At 41.1% G+C, this 21,524-nt stretch overlaps 1 protein-coding gene across 3 annotated transcripts in view; it reads left to right on the top strand.

Moving 5' to 3' along the window:
* Window positions 1–6,964: 6,964 nt before the first annotated feature.
* LOC103460804 (fibrinogen alpha chain) overlaps window positions 6,965–21,524 on the top strand; it is a 16,395-nt gene continuing 1,835 nt past the window's right edge. Inside the window, exons 1-11 of one of the 3 annotated variants that reach the window (XM_008403110.2) lie at window positions 6,965–7,061; window positions 8,705–8,883; window positions 11,523–11,735; window positions 12,981–13,191; window positions 13,512–13,616; window positions 14,572–14,755; window positions 14,891–15,036; window positions 16,161–16,259; window positions 16,524–16,676; window positions 17,147–17,219; window positions 20,949–21,070. In XM_008403110.2, coding sequence (XP_008401332.1) covers window positions 11,728–11,735; window positions 12,981–13,191; window positions 13,512–13,616; window positions 14,572–14,755; window positions 14,891–15,036; window positions 16,161–16,259; window positions 16,524–16,676; window positions 17,147–17,219; window positions 20,949–21,070 — 1,101 coding nt within the window. In that variant the 5' untranslated portion in view covers window positions 6,965–7,061; window positions 8,705–8,883; window positions 11,523–11,727. Of the gene's footprint in view, window positions 7,062–8,704; window positions 8,884–11,522; window positions 11,736–12,980; window positions 13,192–13,511; window positions 13,617–14,571; window positions 14,756–14,890; window positions 15,037–16,160; window positions 16,260–16,523; window positions 16,677–17,146; window positions 17,736–18,707; window positions 19,917–20,948; window positions 21,071–21,524 lie in introns of those variants that run through there. The other 2 variants (XM_008403109.2, XM_017303482.1) reach the window with 2 other exon arrangements.

The following is a 21,524-nucleotide window of genomic DNA, read 5'->3' as shown; positions in this document are numbered from 1 at the left end:
GAAAGCATGCACACACCAACCCTAATTGCATCTTTAAACAGAAGAGCAAACACGCACGCACACACTGAGGTGCGTTACGAGCTCACTGGGAAAGCGTGGTTTGGATGGCTGGACATTAAAAATGCATCAGAAGCCAATTAGCATCGGCTTCAGGTTGGAGGTGGAGGAACAGGAGAGAAAGACACGGGACAGAAAACAGGAGCTGATGAAAAGAGGAAATACAGAGGAGATAAAAGTGAAGGAAGTGAGAAAACCAGCAGGGAAATTAAACACTGCTTAGTTACCAGCATCAGTGACTGGTTTTATAGCTGATAACTGAACTCCAAAGTCGGTCCAGAAATCCAAATTCAGGCAGCAAAACAATTCCTTTATTCATTAGCCTCTCTGCCAATAAGTCATTAATTCATTGTCTTCCAGTTTTATCTCTCAGGGATGATCCCAGCTTACCCTGTGGAATCACAAGAGATTCCTGGGAAAGAAAGGAAGTTTGTACTCAGTCCAACAGGATCTGGTTCTGCTCTAGAGTCTCCTTCCAGTCAGACAGGTCAGGAAAGCCTCCACAGCAAACATCCTGATCAGATGCCATGCATGCGACAGAGATAAACCGGTAAATAGAGAACTTTGAGCCCAGATCGTTTTTTACCCCAAAGCAGTGCCCTGTTCCATCTATTGGCCATCAAAACGAAGGGCGCTGATAACTCAGTGGTGCTCAAGCAGCAGCAGGTGGAGCAGATCTCCAATGAAGATCTTCTGTCAGAAAGACTCAAAACACACACAGATCCTGGTGAGGCATTGGGTCCAGTAGGAGCATCCAGTGCCACAATGGCTATAACCACTTCAACAACTTCCCTGAAGAGCCATTGGACTCAGTCTGCAGACCCAATCTGTTCCCTGGGTCGGGTAGAGGAGGCAACGCTCTTGGAGCCTGACGTGGGTGGAGCTCAACCAATAAGCTCAGGCAGAAGGACGATCAGGAGCGACGGCGGGTTGTGTGAGCCGGGCTGCATGGAGTGGTGGCATGCTGACTCTCTGCTTCGTAATCTGTTATTTGTAAAAGGAAATTTCATCCTCATAAGTGGGAACGAAACTGGACCTGGAGCTTGAAGTTGATTACCAATAAATCTATAAATACTTCAGGCTCTGGAAACAGTCAGTGCTATGAAGCAGCATTTACCTCCTCACAGTTTGCATTAGCATCATCATCCCAACAGGGAAACATGGTGGTTGGTGGTGTGATGATCATTGGCCGCTTTGCTTCTGTAGGATCTGGACGACTTGCTGGAACAGATGGTACCATGAATTCTTCTCTCTACCTCAGAATTATGGACAAATCAAGAGCTGACCTTAGATTGGCAGCAGGACAAAGGTCCAAAGGTCACCAGCAAGACCGCCTCTGAATGATAAATAAATGAAAAATAAAGAAATAAGATTAAGCTTGTTAAAGTTTTGACTCTAACACCCTCCAACACGGCTGAACTAAGACGATTGTGTGAAGACTAAACTGTTTTCCCACCAGGCTAAAACCTCATGGCTACTCGTTATAAGAGTTTCCTTGAGCTCAGTAGAACTATAAATCACATTGTCTTTCTAGATTTCTTTAGATTTTCTCTTGTTAATACAGGCGGATGTGCAGGGAAAAGACGGAACAGAAGAAGTGTGTTAGTGAGACATCGACGTTCTGCAGCACAGCAGAGGCTCAACCTTTCGACACCAGCAGTCAGTCGGTAAACCTGTTAAAACTGCTGCAGGGACTGGAAACTTTTCCTCAGTGAAAAACGTTGGTCCAGTTGATCCTCGGTGCATAGATTGCAGATCATTTGAGGATCATGTGCAGAGGGATTTATGGAAATCATCAGGTCTTCTCTAACTGATCGTTCTCTCGTTATACCTTTAGCTCGTTTTTCTTTACATGCTGTCAAATCTTTCTGAATCTCTTCAGCCTTTGCTTCAGTTTTGCTGACCTTTAATCTACATTTTCAGGTCAGAAGAATTGAATCCTCCAGGTTTCTCTGAAAAATGCTTCCTTTTATTTCCAAAAACAGACACAAAACGCCTCGTTTTTTTCTCTGCACGTTTTTGACAAAACAAAACAATTCTGTGAAAGAAAGCCGACCCGGCCTCACCGCTTTTCACCGTGATGAATGGCACCATCAGGTGCATTGTATGTTATCTGTAGGCTGCTTTATAAGGCCTTTCAATGACGTTAAATGGGTTTATAAACCTTTATGGTCCTTGAGGTGCAGCAGCAGTGAGAGACGCCTGAGTGCTTGTGAAATAGATGTTTGCTCAGCCAGATGTAAAATTGGGGTCAAAATGTTTCACCACAAAACACTGAAGCAGTTTAAACACTGAATACTGATGAGGCAGGTGGGAAACAGGAAGTCCACTCACTCTTCATGAGCTCAGCGTTGGAGATTCGTTAATGTCTGTGTTCACTGTAAACTTTGTGGAAGTTTTCAACAAACCACTTAAGCTGCAGATTCCTTAGTTTGCAGAAACAGCATGTTGGGAAAGCTGGACTGTTTAATGGTGGTTTGACTCCACTGGTTCCCATTTGTCCGTGTAAACTCCAGTGTTTCCCCTTGTTTCCTTACATGTAGCTTTCAGTTACTCCCACCACATGAGTTTCAATTACAAATCTGGCCAAAACGTTTTCAGTATTCTGTCAAAAATGTTTAATTTTGCAGTTGTTATGTTTCCATTAAATGTAATTAAAATCCCAGGTGAGTAAGTCTGGTTCTGATGAAGCCTTCGCTGCTGTGAGAACTCTGCATACTGACAAGAAAACGAGTTACTGCTGAATACAAACTCCCTCATCCCTCATTTATAGAAAAATGGGAGTTTTTTCATAAACTCTGTGTTTCCACTCAGCAAATTTAAATTCTAGATTCCCATTTTATTAAAAATCACAATGAGTTATGTTCTAAAACATTTGGTTTGAACAGGACAAGCAACGTTGTTTGTGTGTTTCTATGGCTTTGTGTGGTGGGATGGTGTTCCACCCTCCCCCACTCCGTGCACCAGGCACCGTTGATTGGTGGGCGGGGCGAATGGCGGGGGCCGCTGCAGGGTGCTTGCGTCTTTGTTTCTCCCACTGTTGCTACGGTCGGCGGCTACATGTCGGCTTGTGGGTTTGGTCCACTCGTCTGCGATCTGTGGCTCTGATGGCGTTGCTGGCTGCAGCTGGGGGTTGCTGTGGCGTGCGGCTTCCGTCTGGTCCTCACCTGCTGACCCGCTTCCTCCCGGGTTAGGCTGTGTTTCCACCCCTGGGCACCTGATTGTGTTTGGAGCTGCAGCGCTTTGGACGCTCTGCTGTCTTGTCTTGTCTTGCCGTTGTTTGTTTGGGCCGCTCTCAACTAAACCCGTTGCGGATTGGGCCGGCTGGGTGGGCGGGGCGTTACTCCTCTGGCTCCATAGAAGGGTATTTGGAAGCAGATGACAACGATTTGTTCCATTGTTTTCTTTTAGTTTAGTTTTGTGATTTAAGTTACTAATTTGTTCTTTTTTGTTTGTTTGATTTACTAATTTCTTTTGCTTTGCATGTTTGTTATTTTGGAATAATTGAACTTGTCTGTCCTTTTCCTCATGTGTTCCTTTTTGTTCCTGGAACCGAGTAGTGGGCCTGAAGCCTCATTTTTAAAAAGGGATTGTTTTAAGAAATTGTTAAATAAAATATTGTGCACTGATAAATCTGTGTTCGGGTGCATCTTGTTACTTTTAAAAAGATCTCCACCTGCTGGTCACATTTGCATTTTTCTGTTTTCATGATTTAAAGCACTTTGAAATGCTTCGTTTCTGAAATGTGCTGTGCAAATAAGATTTGATTTGGGAAATAATCCCCACTTAAACCTTTATCTTTAAGTGCTAATAAATCCTTGTTTACTCAACTTAATAAAGAATTAACACATCTTAAGTTTCTTTCACAAACTTAAGTTCAAAATCTAAAACTCACATAATTTATTTGTCTTAAAGTTTAGAGTTGGACACAACATGTTTTACAGTGTAACGGTGGCCCCTGAGGGCCCCACTTTTGCTGCATAGCTTGACTTTATGTTTATTGGTTTATTTATTTGCTGCGGTATTTCCTACTGGTGGTCTGCATGTAGTAATAAGATTTATTTCTAAGCTCTACAAGCTACTAAAACTCTCATTTCTCCTAATTGCATACAAATGTTTTATTGTTTCATTTGTTTAAAATGTTTTGTGTTCTCATCACCGAAGCTCCTCTGCGTCTCCCTTAATTTACCCAAACCAAACTGAAGTGTATTTACTCTGATTTACTGAAGTAATTGAAGGTAAACTGAAAGTGTGTCATGTTCTGCAAAAGGAAGGGGAAGCGTGCAGTTTACTGATAAAACATGGCAGATGTGTTTAACGCTGACCGCTCACTCATAACGCCAAATATTGAAATTATCCTCAGTTCCAGGCAAAGCTTCAAATGACTTCCTGCTAATAAAAGCAGTTTTTTCCAGACGTGACATCTGTTGGGGATTAAATCACTAAACGCTCAGTGTTTGTTACATTTTTACGCTCTGAACATGAAATTCCACCTGCTTTGTCATCTGGGAATAACCGTAATTTCCTCTTCCTGTTACCCAGCTTACGTCCTCGTTCAAGTCGTAATTAGTGACTTGTGGGTTAATGATGCCTGGGAAAGCAAACAAATTTAGACGCCTCATTTCAACCAACCAGAGTGTGCTTTGAGTTCTGCTTAATTAAAACCAAACATCTAATGCAGGAGGTGGTTCAGTAATAAAACGGCCTATTTAACCCTCAGCAGTGATTACATGTCTTTTCAGACAGCAGAGAGAAAACCGGTGTTTAAACTCAACAGGCAGGAACAACTCAATATATGTTTACTTTCTTTATAGCCTTTTATTCTGTTTTTTATATGACTGTTAAACAAAATGCCTGGTCAAGAGCTTCAATAGCTGCGTTTCCACTGGCCATATAATGGCTCAATTTGACATTACAAAAATAAATTAGCTTAATTCGCTTCATTTGGAAAGAACTGAGCAGAAAATCTCATTTTATAACAATGACTGTGCAAGAAAATGTTTGTCATTGTCTATCGACCAGAGCTGGGCAGTAACTAGCTATTATTATAGTTAAACACTTTTAGGAGTATTTTTACAACGCTGTACTTTTTACTTGAGTAATTTTATTATGAAGTATTTTTACTTTTACTTGATTTTCTACCCACTGAATGAAGAACAAACACCAAATATTCACCAAAAATGTATAAGTTTCCAAATAAACTTATTTATTTGGAAGTTTCCAAATAAACTTATTTGGAAAATGTTACTGCTGTTTTTTTGATACTTATATAAATTATTTTAGTTTTCATGCTTAAAATACCAAAATTTCCACTGAACTTTATATCGTAATATTTAAATATTAAATGGTTGCTAATTAATTTGATCAGTTACTTCAGTAAACTTTTGACCAAATACTTTGTCTCTCTTACCAACTTGAGTAAAATATGTTGAGTAAATATGTCTAACTTGACTAGTTTTTAGGTTTTCTGCCCTCCTGACCGATCCCAGCCTGATAAAGGAAGAATTAAGGGTCACATTAAGGGTCATAAGGCGATAAAAACTGAATCCTTTGAGAATTTTATTGAATGTTTTTGTAACGAGGAGAGAAATGTAACATAAACAAAGTTCCTCCGCGCTCTCAGACGGACACATCCTCTTCCCACTCCAGCAGATGACCTTTCACACACCAACAGTCGGAGCAAGGCTCCATGTTACTCCACTTTTTAAATAACAGACACTCCCTTCTCTGTGGTATTATTATCTATCTATTATGTGCAGAAATAAGAAAACACAGAGTCAAAAGTAAAGTTTTCCATTACGCTCGTAAAGCAACGTTTGCTGCATTTCTGCTCAGAGGATTAAAGTTTTTGTCCCCGAGTGTCTCTGGTCCTGCCTGCTTCATATTTGATCAACTTTACTGTAAAATAATTGTCTCTTAATTCAGGTGTCAGTTAAGTAACTGAGCTTGTGGGTGTATGTGTGTAAACTACTTTGTCAGCTGCAGAATATGATCACTTTAGCGCTTTTTTTATTGTTTCATTGTAAACAGCAGCAGAAACATTCATTTAAACCCAGAAAGTCCGTTCGCTGGTCTTTTTCTCCCTCTACTGGTTTAAACAGGAGTGACATCTGGATGAGTTTGTGTGTAACTGACTTTGAATCCGTTTGTATGATTGGATTTTAATTAGTTTTATTTGTAAAGTACCTTGAGATGATATTTGTTGTGAAATTGTTCTATATTGTGGATGAATAAACTGAACTGAATTTAATTACTATACTTTCATTAAGTCTTACCTCCATATTCTGATCTTTTCTAAGTTCAGGATGGAGAGATATATTGACCAGATATAATCAATAATCAGTTTGTTACTAAATTTATGACAATAACTGTTAGATATTGCTGATATTTACATAGTTTATACAGAGTTTGTTGCATTGCCTTTGCTCTGAAAGCTACATAATAACCTTAGTGACAATAAAACCTTACAGATGTCAATAAAACCTTTAAAAGATTCAAAACTTCAAATGGTTGATTAAAGATTTTTCCCTTTTAAATGAATTTTGTGTTTGAATTACTGTAACGAGTTATTACGCTTTGACCTGTCAGTTAAATTTAAGATTATAAGTGTTATGGCTTCCTTGTTGGTGAATAAAGTAACTTGTCTAAATATAGTTTATATTAAAATTTCACAGGCTGTGGTCTCCACTCTGAACACTGTAGAGCAGAGCTCAGAGAGCATCTGAACCTCGTGTAATATGAATCACAACAACATTTAATTTCCCTCTGGAATCAATACAGTATTTACAAATTGAAGAGAAATGTTTAACTTCTTGGTTCAAAAGTTTCACCTGTAGTGCTAAACTTTGGACGGTTGGGGGCAGCACAACGCCAGTTATGCCCTTAGGCTGCCTTCTACACGTAGTTGAAGAAGAAACGCGGAAAAACAAACGGTGATGTTGGTGGAGCTGAGTTTTCTGTTATGTTTTTTTTCCAGCTTAAATGCTACATGTGATTACGACTGGGTAAGTTTCGAGCAGGTTAATTTATTTGTTTCACTCGGTGTTAAACGACGGGAGTTTAAACTGACGGAGGCCTTTAGTAAAGCTGCTAAAACACAGCCTGACGTCTGTCTGAGCGTTTTGTACCTGACGTTCAGACACGTATATTAAAGTAATTCACTGACAGATTTTCTCTTCGTTTCCGTTGAGGTTGAGGCTAAAAGAGCGTAGCCGTCGCTCCACACCATTTCTTAGCCGGCGAGACGAGCGTCACCACACGAAGGCGGGGATTGTTGCGTATTTCTAGCCGCGTATCGCTCAGCTCAAGCTGGGAGAGCCGAACAGTAACAGTCAGAATAGGGAAATAAAAATGTTTCTTTAACTAATGAATCTCCTGAGAACAAAATAATTCAAAAAATGTTAAATTATCAACAGCTTTCACTCACTTTGTGACATTAAGTTAGATTTGTTCCAAATTAAATGCTACATTAATATCCTTACTGTGTCTTTTGGATCAGCAGTTAGGTGAAATGTTTTGAGTTTCCTTTCCAGAAGTTGTTAAGTAGAGAAATAAAACAAAACTCTTTTTATTTAAGCTTTAAACAGCGGACTAAAGCTGAGCATTCAGCCTGTGAATATGAAATATGAGCCTGAACAGAATAATAGAATCATCCTTTATTGTTCCACTTTTAGGAAATTGAGCCAGCAGCAAGTTAAAGGTGAACAGAAGCATGTAGATACAAACTACTACAAAATGTATAAATAGGACACTAAGATTGAAAGGTTGTGCAGCTGAGTTGAATAATTTTAGCATTAAAAAAAAAACGACAGGCTGTTTTCAAGAAATGGAAAAACCTGTAAACGACATCAGGGATGTGAAACACTTTGTTGTTCTAAAGTCTTATTATCTGCTGGAAGGAAGGATCTGTGATTACGCTCATTTGTGCGCCTCGGATCCGGACAGGGGAGTTCATCTGAGGCGTTGGTTTGTGCGTCTCAGATGCAGACTGAAGCAGCTCTTTGAGTTTGCAGCAGCTTAACAGGAAATAAACGGAAATAGACATAAATTCAGTTTCTGTTCACCTCTTTGTGTTATTCTGGTCGATTTAGTCGAAAATGCCGACTATTTGCGGCGGCCTCGTGCTCTCTGCTGTGTGTTTCTGTTTCATGTTTGTCTAAAACACACGGTTGGTGTGTTTTAGACAAACATTTGGTTTACGAGCAGGCTCTGAGCGTCGAATGGTTGGGGTTGTGATGTTACGTTTGACCCAGGCTGCAGCTTGCTGCTCCTCCTTTTGCTGTTGAAACAGGAGGAACGGTTTCTGGTTGCTTTGCAGAAATTACAGCCTGAGCTGCAGGGTTGCTTCACAGCTTGAGTCACAATGTCTCCAAGCAACAACCAGTAGTGTCCTGATTCTATGTGGTGTCAGCATGTTTCTTTTTTATCTTGTCGTAAGCAGAGAGAGCTGGACGGGTGGAGCTACTTGCAGACAGTTGGTGCTGCTCCTTTATCTCGCCTTTGTAAGATGCAGCCTGAGCCCAAACCTCAGTCAGACCTCAGTTCAGCGCCGCAGCCTGACACACATCAAACCGTTCTCTGAACTTCCTCAGACATCAAACGACAAACTAAACAAAGTTTCCTCTCGTTTCTTCACGTCTACCCCGAGGCTCCGTCTGCAAAGCTGGTTTGGATCAGCCGATCTTCGCCCCGCCGGCGTCTCTGTCTGGTTCTGGAAGGACTCGTCTCACCACAGAACCCGTCGGCCCGGCTGCTGCCGCCGCCGCCTTGAGGAGGAATGTTGGGTGTCGTTGCGTCATCCTGTGTTCCTCTGGTTGCTGCCTGCAGGTCTGGTTTGTTCTCTGCTGCTCAGGCAGCGTAGATGTGGTGGGCGCAGGAGAGGAAGGTCACCTGCTGGAGTTCCCTCCTCAGCTGTGTGGGAGGAGCTCAGATTAAAAACTGGAGATTATTACTGATTTGATTTCACCCTGGTGAATCATTTTGTCTTACAGGTTGATTTACAGCATGCGGGAGAAAATCAGCTGTTCATTAATAATTAATCTGCTTTTATCTGAGCTTATAGAACTAAATCCAAACCTTAAACTCATAAAGAAAAGTAATAAATACATCTGGTTTGTTTGTTTATGCTTTATTATTGTAGGATAATAAAGCATAAACTGCTTGTTTAAAGCTGATCTATTATGCTTCCTTGATCAGGTGGGGATAGGTCTCTACAAAACAGGCTCATTAATTACATTTTTTTGGATAGGATTATTCTTATTTAATGAGATTTTAGTCGGCTCAGTTCTGCCTGTTTTCAGAATGAGCTGCTTTACAGCGTCTAAAACAAGACGCTCTAAAACAAGCTGCGGCCAGAAGCTGCTGCTGCTGCTGGCCACTCCCCCCAACTCAACCTACACACTCGCAAGAGAAAATGTCTGCAGTTTATACAACCGTACGTCTTTGAAAAGCAGAAGGAGAGCCTCCTGCACAACCAACAAGAAAGCAGCGAGTGGCTTCTGGATGATTAGTCAACAACAAAGCGCTTGTTGTTGTTGTTGTTTGGTCAGACATTGTACGTCCTGGAGCTCAGCGTCGGTTGCTAGGTGACCAGCTGGGGTTGCTAGGTAACCCCAGCTGTTGATTATGACTCAACAAATGGGAGGTTTTTTTTTTAAACCACCGAAACACATGAACCTGTGGACAAAAATCAGCTTTTTTTAAGTGCTTGTGTTGTTTTTAGAATGAAATGAAATTATGAAAAGAAAAAAAAACATGCAAAATGTTAATTTTTCATAATGGATCCCTTTAATGAATCGATCTTGACAGATAGAAGTTGGTCAACATTATGAGACACACAAATAATCAGACAATATAACCTTTCAGATCTTTTTTTAAGTATCAATAACTACTGTTGTTGGGCTTCTTGTCGGTGTTTTTACGCAGGCTTATTTTTGGGCAGCACAATGCTGCCACTGATTATAACTCTGTAAACAAAAATGTTATTAACAGTGAGAAGGGCTGGACTTTGTGTCCTGTTGAAGATATTATTTTCTCCCAAAATAAATATATTTGACTGAATAAACCTGCAAAACATTTAGATGTTACAGTTTCCGACCTGCATCGACGTTTCAGAGGCGAATGGATCCTCTGATCTCATTTAGCAGAAAATATGAGCTGGAAACTTTAAGAGAATTAAGATAAAAATAATATAGAATTCATATGTGCATCTGCTTTGACGGGAATATCAGGCACATTTGTTTTAGAACCGCAACTTGTATGTGAAAAAAATAAAACATTAAACGGCGGCCATCTTTAAACCTCTGCACTGTGAGGTTAATGGGGTTACAGATACTGGCTCACCTCAACCTGCTGCACAGGTTTCATGTGAAAGAATACGACATATTTCTGATTACAGATAAAAAGAAATTAGTGTAAAAATAAAATAAAAAGTGGCAGAAATAAAAAAAAAATCAATATCAGTAAACCGGGAGGAGCAGAGTTAGCCTTTTTTTAATGTTAATACAGGAACATCCTGTTTTTAAAATTAAAATTTCTGCTTTAAAATCATTGTTTTCACAGCTAAAGTTTTTAAATTCTCAATGAATCTTTTTATAATCTGTTTTCAGTGAAGAATATGAACTAGCAGTTCTGTAGTTCCACCAAACAGTCAGCAGGTGGCAGCAGAATCATTCAGTTCAACCTGAACGTTCAGTTTCTGTAACATCTGGATAAAAGTCACATTTACTGAATATTTAGCAACAAACGCTGAAACTGGAAAAAATAAATATTGAAACCAAATGTCAGATTTTGCTCCTGAGATCTGAGAAGTATGAAAAGTTTATTTAAAATAAAAAGGAGTGAAGCCAAATCTTTCTTTTTGAATATAAATTGAGTTTATTGTTTATTACTCAATTTTATGTTTTCAACATTTTCTTTGGCAAGTTGTCAAAATTTAAATTGTGAAATTTGTGAGTTTCACATCTTTTTATTTTCGGATTCAAATCAGTCTTTTCAGTTTCGGGTCTTTTTATCACTTTCAAGTTGATTTTTTTTTTTTTTTCCAGTTTCAAATCTTTGTTCCTAATTTGATCCCGTATCATGATCAGCAGGCCTCATGTTGTCTGACCCTTATCCTGTTACGTTCATGAAGCACGGAAACAGTTTATTGGTTAAGTTTTAGGTTTTATAAACTATATTTATTGAACTGTTTTGGTTAGATAACTTAAAGTGCTGACAGATTTAGCTATTTTAGCTGGCAAAGGATGAAAGTTATTCCATTTTTAACATGATTGTTTCAACATGAAACACATTTGTTTCTCTAAGCTTATCAGCCTTTACTGTAAGCTAGAACTGATCTGCATACCAATCAGGTATTTGTTACTGTAGCTCAGATTCCTGCACTGCATGTTTGTTTCCAGGGGCTGAAATGCTAAATGACACCATAAAACAAATCTAAATTTATTCTGTCACCTTTTACTCCTCAGGGAGATTCAGGCCTGTCCCCTGTATCCGAACCGGAGTGGAAATGAGACCAGGACGTCGTTCTTACGTTGCTCCAGACCTGCAGGAACAACGCAGCCAAAACGGAACCAGAGAGAGCGGGAGATTTATATGTTTATCCCAGATTCAAACCCACAACCAAGCTGATCCTGAGCCTCATCATCTACGACCGCAGTCACTCAGGAGGAAATGAGCAGGTTTGAATGTTTATCTCTTTACTCCGATGCAGCAACATTTCATTTTAATGAAGATCTATGGATTTTAATATCTATGTGTATAAAAATATTTTAGCTTATAAAAATAATTCCTGCTTCAAATTAAAAATCTTCTCTTTACGAAGCGTTGGGAACAGCAAACACTCAGATCTCTGTAGGACCTGACAGAAAAACAACATCATGAATCATTTAGAAACTTTTGCAACAAGATCAGTGAAACCTTTTATACCTGCTCTGTAGGGAAAGGCTGACATTAAAAATCTATGGTAACCCAGAACGGTCAAAAAACAACACAACAACAAGAGTTATGCTAATACAGAAGCTATGATAAACTTGCCATACGATAAGTTTCATTTTACCATAACTTCTGCTGTGACTTGTGCATTTTAAAGCTAGTATTACAAGCTAACAGCTAAAGTGAATGCTAGCCTTGAGGTAATGTAGCTTTTATATCTTGTTTATTAGCACATTCAAGATAAGTTTGCATATTAAAAGCTGTATAAGCCAAATAAGAGTTTAGTAGACCATAAAAATCAGTACAGTTGGAGTTAATTTAGCTAATATTGCAAGCTAGCAGCTAAAGTACGTGTTAGCCATGAGCTAATGTAACTGTTAGCTTGCTTGTTAGCACATTCAAGATAATTTAGCATATTCTGCTATGATCTAAAACCAGAATCAGCGAAATTAAAGTTTGGTAAAAATCAGTTAACGAGGAGCTAATTAGCCTAACATTGCAAGCTAAAAGCTAAAGCAACTGATTGTAGCTGTTAGCATGATAGTTAAAACATTCATGATAAGTTTGTGTATAAAAATCATGAGCATGCTAACAGCTAAACTATCTTTAGCTGTTAGCTGAAGACATACAACCTTTACTTGGGCTGAAAATTATAACTGAGCTGTGAGGCCTTAAAGAAAAACAGAAATAACTAGTTTTTGGTTTTAGCATTTCAGCTCTTTTAATGCTAAAAGATCAACCTGACTGAGTTCTCAATGAAAATTAGCTCCTTTTCTTGGCAGGTTTACATAGTCACAACAGCGTTCATGAGTCAGAAATGTCCCTTTTTAAACAAATAAAATGGTAAATTATTCCCCTATTGGTGATTGTTCCAATATTGATTAGTCATTCCCATAATTACTGTCAGAGGTTTGTCACTGTTTGCACTGAAGCCGGAGACGCCCGTATATCCAGCAGCGTGTTTGAGTTCCCTTTGTGTTTATTTACTGCAGAGAAGAGACACAAAGTACAGAAAACAGCTGTTGCTCAACTCCGATCAGACCCGACCGACTGAGTCAGAGGCTCAACAAACAGAACCAGGACGATTCAAAAGATCCGCCTGCCGGGCTGCAGGAACATTCAGGATCTTCAGAGAGGAAGAACGACAGCAGGATGAAGAAGCTCAGTTTGCTGCTCTGTCTGGTTTCTGTGGCCGTAACTCAGGTGAGACGAAACGTGTCTTTAAACTTCACCTTAAAATCTGCTGAAAACGTCAAAAGTTTAGATGTTGTTCTAATAAAAACTCTACAACTTTTTTTGATTAGTACAAATTTACACTTTTTTCTTCATCACTAGTAGATAGTTGTTTGTTTTGAGATGGTGAACAATTTAGAATATAAACCTTAAAATCGACTCTTAAAATCTGATTTTCCTAAAATAGCTCTAAAAGTTGTACAAAGTTTTTGTTGAAATCTTTATTTTTTTCATCCTGAACATTCGTCTCCGAACAGAATATGAACGTTTCTCTTGTGTTTTGTGTCCAGGCTGTGATGTTGGACCCCAGAGGAGCCCGACCGGTGGAACCGTCCACCAGGGACGAGAAATGTGCCGCCCAGAAGGAGTGGCCTTTCTGCTCAGACGACGACTGGGTAAAGAATCACATGGAAATTATACTTTTAATACAGTTAACCTTCTGTGGAACTGGTTCCAAGGATTTCTGTAAAAATAAGCCTGATATGAGGCCAAAACGTTTCAACAATTTAATTTCCAGAGGGACGAATTTAAATGATGAAATACATCCATCCATTTTCTTACACCCTTGTCCCTTGGTGGGGTCAGGAGGTGCTGGTTCCACTCCAGCTGGCGTACCGGGCGAGAGGCGGGGTCACCTGGACAGGTCGCCAGTGTGTCGCAGGGCAACACAGAGACACACAACCATGCACACACACACTCACACCACCTGGTCATGTTTTTGGACTGTGGGAGGAAACCGGAGTACCTGGAGAAAACCCACCATGCACAGGGAGAACATGGAGACTCCATGCAGAAAGACCGGGAATCGAACCCAGAACCTTCGTGCTGCAAGGCAACAGCTCTACCAACTGCACCACTGTGCAGCCCCTTTTAAACGATGAAATACAATGAAAGTTTTTCAGATTTTCTCTTAGTTTTCTGATTAAAACCTTGATGCACTTTGAGCTTCTGGTAATGATACTTGAGTTTCATTAAAATCTTGGAATATCAACTTTTTTTTGCAGCACAATCAGTTTTAGCACAACTTTGTGTTTTTAAGATTATTTTTAGGTTTGATGGAGATTTTCAAGCTTTTATCTCAGTGAGGATGTTTCTTTATCAGCCTGTTGGGGAACCACAGCTCAGTGTCAGCAGCTTTCAGCTCAACTAAAAAACTAAACTAAGCTGAAGGATCAAGTCAGAGTTTTTATTTCAGTTTGCTTGCTTATTGTTATTGTTAAATTATTCATTTATTTTTAGTTTGTGAGGTTTTAGTTGATGAAAATGTTTATTATTTTTATTATTTCAGGATCCTCCTGTAAGCGTTTTTGGTTTAAATCAGCTTTTCTATTCCCATGCGTTTTCCATCAGTACTCAAAATGCCCGTCGGGCTGCAGGATCCAGGGCCTGATGGATAAAAACGACCACGAGCTGCTGAAGAAGATCCAGAAGATCCGCAGCCTGCTGGATCAGCACAAGGCCCGGCACCGCTCCGTGGACCTGGTGTCCAAGCAGACCTACGACATCCTGACGGAGAGACTCACCCTGGACACCGGTCAGCCTTCAGCCTCTTCCTGTTTGGTAGAAACAGGAAAACTAAACGTTTATTATGAACGTTTAACTTTTATTTATGCTTAGTACCCATTTATTTCCCAGTTTGACGCCAGCGAGTCGTCTCTGTTTCCTGCAGGAAATGACAACTTGTACTACAACCTGGCCCAGACGCTGCGTCAGCGGATCACTGAGATGAAGGTCCGGATCGACAGGCAGCAGAAAGCTCTGGCCGCGCTGAAGGACCGGGTCAAAGACCAGGTGGTGGAGATGCAGAAGCTGGAGGTGAAAACGACAAACGCTTCACTCAGAATAAATAATCAGTCTGGTATTTGCATTTCATTTGGCAATCAACCCTTTCAAGACGAGGCTTCAATGGCCATCCCAGCACACAGTCTTTCTCTTCTCAGTGCGTCAGCGCTCGCTATGAAGCCATGCAGCGATCGATAGCAAAACTACTACTAACCCTACACACACCACAAACTCTAACTAACACACTTATAGTCTAAAAAACCATCGAAACACTCTTAGTAAAATCCAAAGCATCGCTGCGCCCTCGTCTCTTGCCGTATCCAAATCCCCCCTTCGTCTCTCCGCGTGTCTCCGTTCTACCTAGCAACAGACCGTCAACACGTTTTCATTGGTTGTTTCAAAATGTGGTACCTTTAGACCCCACAAAATAAGGCGGAAATGATCGATCTTATTTCTGGCTTTATTTTGAAGTAAATAACCACAAAGCCAGTATAAAAACACCACTTTTATAAAGTTTGAAGTCCGTGCTGTCCAACAGAGTCGAAATGAAAACCCATCACATGCTTTTACGCCCCGTGGCGGGCAGCGACTGCATTAAAACAAGGTTTTTATTCTTGAAAATGCATGTTTCATTGGTTATTGATGAGGGTTTGAATCGTTTTTGATGTGCTGTCTTTTTAGAAAATGTATTTAAAACCCTGATCTTTTTAAAATGGATCTTTATTTTACAGAGGTTTATTATATTTCCCACCTCATCCTGTCGCGCATGAATAATTTTGGGCCCAGTTGTTCAAAACTCACAAAACTCCAACACTGTACTGAAAAATATATTCATTTATTTGTGAAAGTTGCTGTTTTTTTGTCTGTTTTAAAACAGATTTGAATTAAATCAGTAGGTTTTAAATAATAAATAATTATGATAGATTAAGGTTTAAAACTTAAAGAAAGCGTTTTATCTCTCTGACTTTAATTTGGTTTTAGACGCTTATTTTCTCCTTTTACAATCAAAACTGGATGGAGACTGGAGAAAAAGAGCAATTCTGTTTTTATTTGGTTTAACATAAGAAAAGTAAATGTCACTATCTGGGAAAGAGAAACATCTAAACAAGGCAGCATCAAAACTTACTGATTTTTATAACTTTTTGCTCCTCCATTAGGTCGATATCGACATCAAGCTGCGCTCCTGCAAGGGATCCTGCGGCGGACACACCGAGTACCAGGTGGACCGGGACAGCTACGTGGCTCTGGACAAACAGGTGAACACCCAGGATTACGTTTGATTTCTCACTTCATCATCAGGGAAGCTTCACAATTCATCAAATGTATCTATTGTAATTTATGTTATGTGTGCAAACTTAGCTGTTTTTGCATCCAGTTTACATTAAAAAGTAAAAAAAGCTGCAATTCCACAACTGACGCTGCAAAAATCATAAAGAAGAGAGCAAGTTTTATCAGCAGAAGAACGTCACGTTTGATCAGCTGGCGGTTTGTTATAGGAGACAATGTTCTGCCTCCCCCAGGTGAACCAGCTGGACGCCCAGACGGCCCAGAGCGTGGAGACGGTGGGGACGATGTACGTGATGAAGAGCCGGCCGCTGCGGGACGTGATTGTTGACTCCAGGTTCAAATCCAAGGATGTGGCGGCGCAGCGGACAGAGGACTTGTTCCCCCAGGTGAGGGACGCTTTGGGTTCTCCAGAAACGACCGTTTAAAGAGGTGCGACGTGTTTAAGATGAAGGAAACGGAAAGGAATGAATCCCAGTCAATAATAAAACAACGTTGATTACCTCAGAGAAAGGGGTTTCCAGCTCCAGTTTTCAAGGAGCGGAGCCATCCTGGTGTTTGATGTCTTCTTTCTGTTGATTGGAAATGCTGATTTTTTTTTTTATAAGAACCTCATCTGGTTCTGCAGAGGAACGTCTGACAGCTTATTATATCTGTTAGCTTGTTACGTTAGCTTCTCTGTGAAAAATCCCACTGGTAACTGAAAAACAAGTGAATCGAGTGTTAATTTCTAGCTTAAACTTTCCTAATGTGACTCTTTCAGGTTGTTTCCCATGATGCCTGATTCAGTATGAACCTTCCCACAGAGTGATGAAATTATTGGCTCCCATTCTTAAATCCTAGTTTCTTCTGTTTCCAGGTGAATACGGTTCAGTTCATCCTGGAGCAGGAAGGCTCCAGCTCATCTCCAGCCACCGTCTCCAAGGTCCCAGGTACTTCTTCCACCTCCTCATCCTCATCCTCCTCTTCCGGATCCCCGTCTAAATCCATCACGGAGCTCTCAGGACGCGGCGACGGCGATTTTCTCAGCGGCTTCAACAGCAAAGGACTTGTCGGCCAGCCGAGCCTCAGCGTGAACACCAAAACCGTCAGCTGCACCAGATCCATCAGGAGGACGGTCGTCCAGACCGAGAACGGGCCGGTGGAGCGGGTGGAGGAAGTGGGCGGCGGACCCGAATGTGACGCGTTGGGTGGCTTCACAAAGGGCGGCCTGGGCTCCTTGTTCCCGACGCTCACTGGCTCATCCTCCTCTTCATCCTCCTCTTTGTCCTCCCACTCCGGGGGATCCAAGGGAAGCATCTTGGCAGATTCTAAATCCGGGCTGGACCCGTTTGGAGCCGACTTCGGCGCGTTCATGACCGACAACGCGGAGGACGACATTCCTGATTTCCATGCTCGCAGTGTGAAGAGCACGGTTGTGGAACGGCAGGCGGACTTTGTAGGAACAGGTACCAAAACAACCGAACTGGAGTAGGAACTGTAGGAGACGGGAAGGAGGAAGCCGGACAGCTAGCTAGCTAGCTTGTTAGCTAGTCATATGTACCAAAAACAGGAAGTGAATACAAAGCTGCTACTTTATTGGTCCTAGTTTCCACATTTAAACATTTAATATGACGTAAAAATGCCTAGCATTTCTGAAAAGCAAAACTAGCTAACACATTAACACATTGGCTCTCCAAGGACTTTATAACCTTTTTTATTACCGTTATCGGCTCTCTAACATCGACTCATTCTGTAACTTTAAATGTTTCCATTGGTCCAGCCAGGGCTGGGTGATGGGGCCTAAAAATAAAAGTGGTTCGGTTGACGTGAACTCTGGTGCGGTTCAAATGCAAACGCCAAACAGACCAGAGGCTGCTCCAAAATCAGGAAGTGGACTACAGCGCAGGGCATTCTGGGTAAATGCAACCAAAACAAACGTGAGACTCTTAACGCTAACGGAAGAAATGACTTGTTGTCTTTTACCAAGTCAACCACTCAGATATGAAGCTGCTTGTTCACATGTTGTGGAGGAGAAAGTTGCGTGTTCAGAGGTTGTCCTGTTGTTTCCTTCAGTAGTTCTTGGTGCAGCGCCCCCACAGGCAAGGAGGGGAACAGGTTTTTAATTAGTTTGTTTAGTGTGACAGTGCAGTGAGAAAGAGAACCACAGCAACTGAAAATGCAACAAATGTTGTAATTTTGGTCCCAAATCGAACGGAGAATACTATCAGGTGGAAAGAGCACCAAAAATCGATTGATTGATAAATTCGATTTATTGCCCAGCCCTGGTCCAGACAGAGTAGATAGAACTGGGAGATTTACTGTTTAAAACTGATTGAAGCGGGAAGGAAGCGTTTTTTCCTGCAGTAAGTTTGAGCCGGCCGATCCAAAGCCGGTCCTCGCTAATTCGCGGTCTTCGGTGTGTGCCCCTCTGTCCCCAGATTGCGTCGACGCCTACCAGAAGCACCTGAAAGGCGAAGCGAACGGTCTTTTTAGGATCAAACCCGCCGGCTCCGCGGCGGCCGTGGAAGTCTACTGCCAGCAGGAGGGCATAATGGGCGGGTGGTTGTTAGTCCAGCAGAGAGAGAGCGGCTCCGTCAGCTTCAACCGCACCTGGGCCGAGTACCGCGACGGCTTCGGCTCGGCGGACGCTCTGGGGAAGGGGGAGCTCTGGCTGGGCAACCAGAACCTCCACCTGCTGACCAACCAGGGGGAGACCATGCTGAAGGTGGAGCTGGAGGACTGGGAGGGGGGCGTAGCCACGGCTGAGTACACGGTTCGGGTCGGCACCGAGGACGAGGGCTTCCCCCTGCAGGCGTCCGGGTACACCGGAGACGCCGGGGACGCTCTGGCGTCCCACATCGGCTTCAAGTTCAGCACCTTCGACAAAGACAACGACGGGTCGGGGGAGAACTGTGCGGAGGCGTACGGCGGCGGGTGGTGGTACAACAGCTGCCAGGCGGCTAACTTAAACGGGATTTATTACAAAGGAACATACGACCCAGAAACAAACACACCTTACAAAACTGCGAACGGCGTGGTGTGGCCCACGTTCAAACCGGCCACGTACAGCCTGAAGGCGGCGCGGATGTTCATCCGACCCGCCACCTTTTGATCCAAACCAGGGCGGGCAAACTCAAGTTGGGCCGAAACAGGGTCATGAATGTCTCAAAGAGCCGATCATACCAGGATATACCGTTAAAACCTCTTACAATGTTCTAATTTAGATAAATTTGCACGTATGGCGTTACTCCCAGTACCGATCATGAACTGTAGCTTTACATCAAGGCTGAGGCAGCAGAGTAGAAGAAGTAAGAAATAGAAATACTTATTATTATAATGTTTGTATCTGGAAACTAGAGGACCACATAAAACACTATCGTTGGGCCGGATTTGGCCCCCGGGCCTCCAGTTTGACACATGATCCAACCACTAAACCTCATAAACATCTAGAAGTTTGTCCATTTCCTGCATGAAAACCGAAATGAGGATGTGACGGTTTACCTGCTAGTGAATCACTCAACACAATGTTAACCAATGTACTGAACTGCATCGATCTGCCAACGTTCCCAAAGTGACCCAATGTTCTCCCTGCTGTTAAACTCTGTGTTTAAATCTGATCAATAAATAAAGATGCTGTGTTCACTTCAGCTGCTGTTGGTTGTCCTGTTTTTTTCCAACTTATAAACTTTAAAGGTTTTGAAATGGTGAAGTTACAGCAACTCTAATGTGTTAATAATTCAAATAAAATCAAAGCTAATGTGTGTTCTTGAAGTTGAGCCATAATGTGTGTACAGTATGGCTTAAATATCCAAAATCACAAGAGAACATAATGTTTTAAAATATACCATACAGTCTATTTACGAATATCCATTTTAAAGTAAGATCACAGTACAAATGCACCACTTTGTACCTGAAAGGAAAATATCCAAGATTTTATATGCAAGCAATATCCTCTCAAAAATGAAGCTTTCTTTGTCAAAAAGTGGGAGAGGAAAAAGTCCTCTTCCTTAAAAACTAAACAAGATGGTGCCTCCAACTGAGGACTGACGGTCAAAGAAAAGCAAAAAGAAAATGTAGATCAATAAATATCACCAAAGGAGGATCTCTGTTATAAACTGTAAATATAAGCATTAGTCTTTAGTATTAAAGCATACAATTATGTTCTTTGTTTTAGATTTCTCTTTAAACCTTTCAGCATGTCGGCTACTATCCTGTTCTTAACTATATAAAATTAGTTTATAAATCTGCACTGCCTCATTGTTTTTAGAATAAAGTGTACCCATAGTTCTACTGTTCGGTATAGGCTTCGAAACATAAAGCCGATTTCTATATTTGTAAAATAGATATAGAAGTCAGTGGATAAAGTGTTGAACCATCTGTTTTCTACCTAAACAAAAAATATACAATCAAAAACCTGGAGGCGATTGGAGACAGTAAAAATGGTTAGGGTTAGTCTCAAACAGGTTTATAAAGTGTTTTAATCTCCTAATGGACTAATTAGATAAGGATGGCAGAAACATGTTATGTAAATGCAACTCAAATACTGAAAAGGTTGAACAGCATCAGGATCTTTGACTGGTCCAAAGGTCCTTCTGCTCTGACCAGGAGACGGAAACAAACACAGCTATCTGTGTCCAAACATGAACCGACCTCTGCCTTGTTTTTCTCTTCCTCTTCAGTGTGTCAGAGGTTCAAACAGCAGAAACAAGATGGCCGCCGCTCTGCAAGTGGCACCAACACGTCCAGGATGCAGCGGTGCTCGGCTGGATCGCATCTCTCTCTGTGTTCAGATGTTGATTGGGTGAGAAGTTTGAGTCTGATCAGTTTTTAACAGATGAATATTAAGTTGCTTCCTGTGGTTTACAGTAAACAAACAGAAAACATGCAATGAAATAAAGCAGATGTGTCGTTACTGGCAACTGAAATAGGTAGGATTGTTTCCAAAGATTTATTTCTAGTAAATATCCTTTAATTTATTGATAATCCCTTTTATGAATAAAGAATAACGCAGGGCGGCGGGTAGAGCCTTGTGGTGCTCCACCTTTAACTGGATCAGTGTTTCTGTCAGGAGCCGTTGGGCTGTTGTAAACGATTATTTTAGTAATCCAGTAATCTATAGATTTTTCTTACGATTAATCGAGTAATAAAAACAATTATGAAATAAAATATTGGTAAATCTTCCATAACACCAGTGTTACTATCGGATATCAACATCAGTCTATTTTTTCCACATTTGAGCTTCCCTACCAGTTACT

Source organism: Poecilia reticulata, unplaced genomic scaffold, assembly GCF_000633615.1.
Source record: "Poecilia reticulata strain Guanapo unplaced genomic scaffold, Guppy_female_1.0+MT scaffold_297, whole genome shotgun sequence".
Taxonomy (NCBI): Eukaryota; Metazoa; Chordata; class Actinopteri; order Cyprinodontiformes; family Poeciliidae; genus Poecilia; species Poecilia reticulata.
This window is presented reverse-complemented; position numbering and strand designations above follow the sequence as displayed.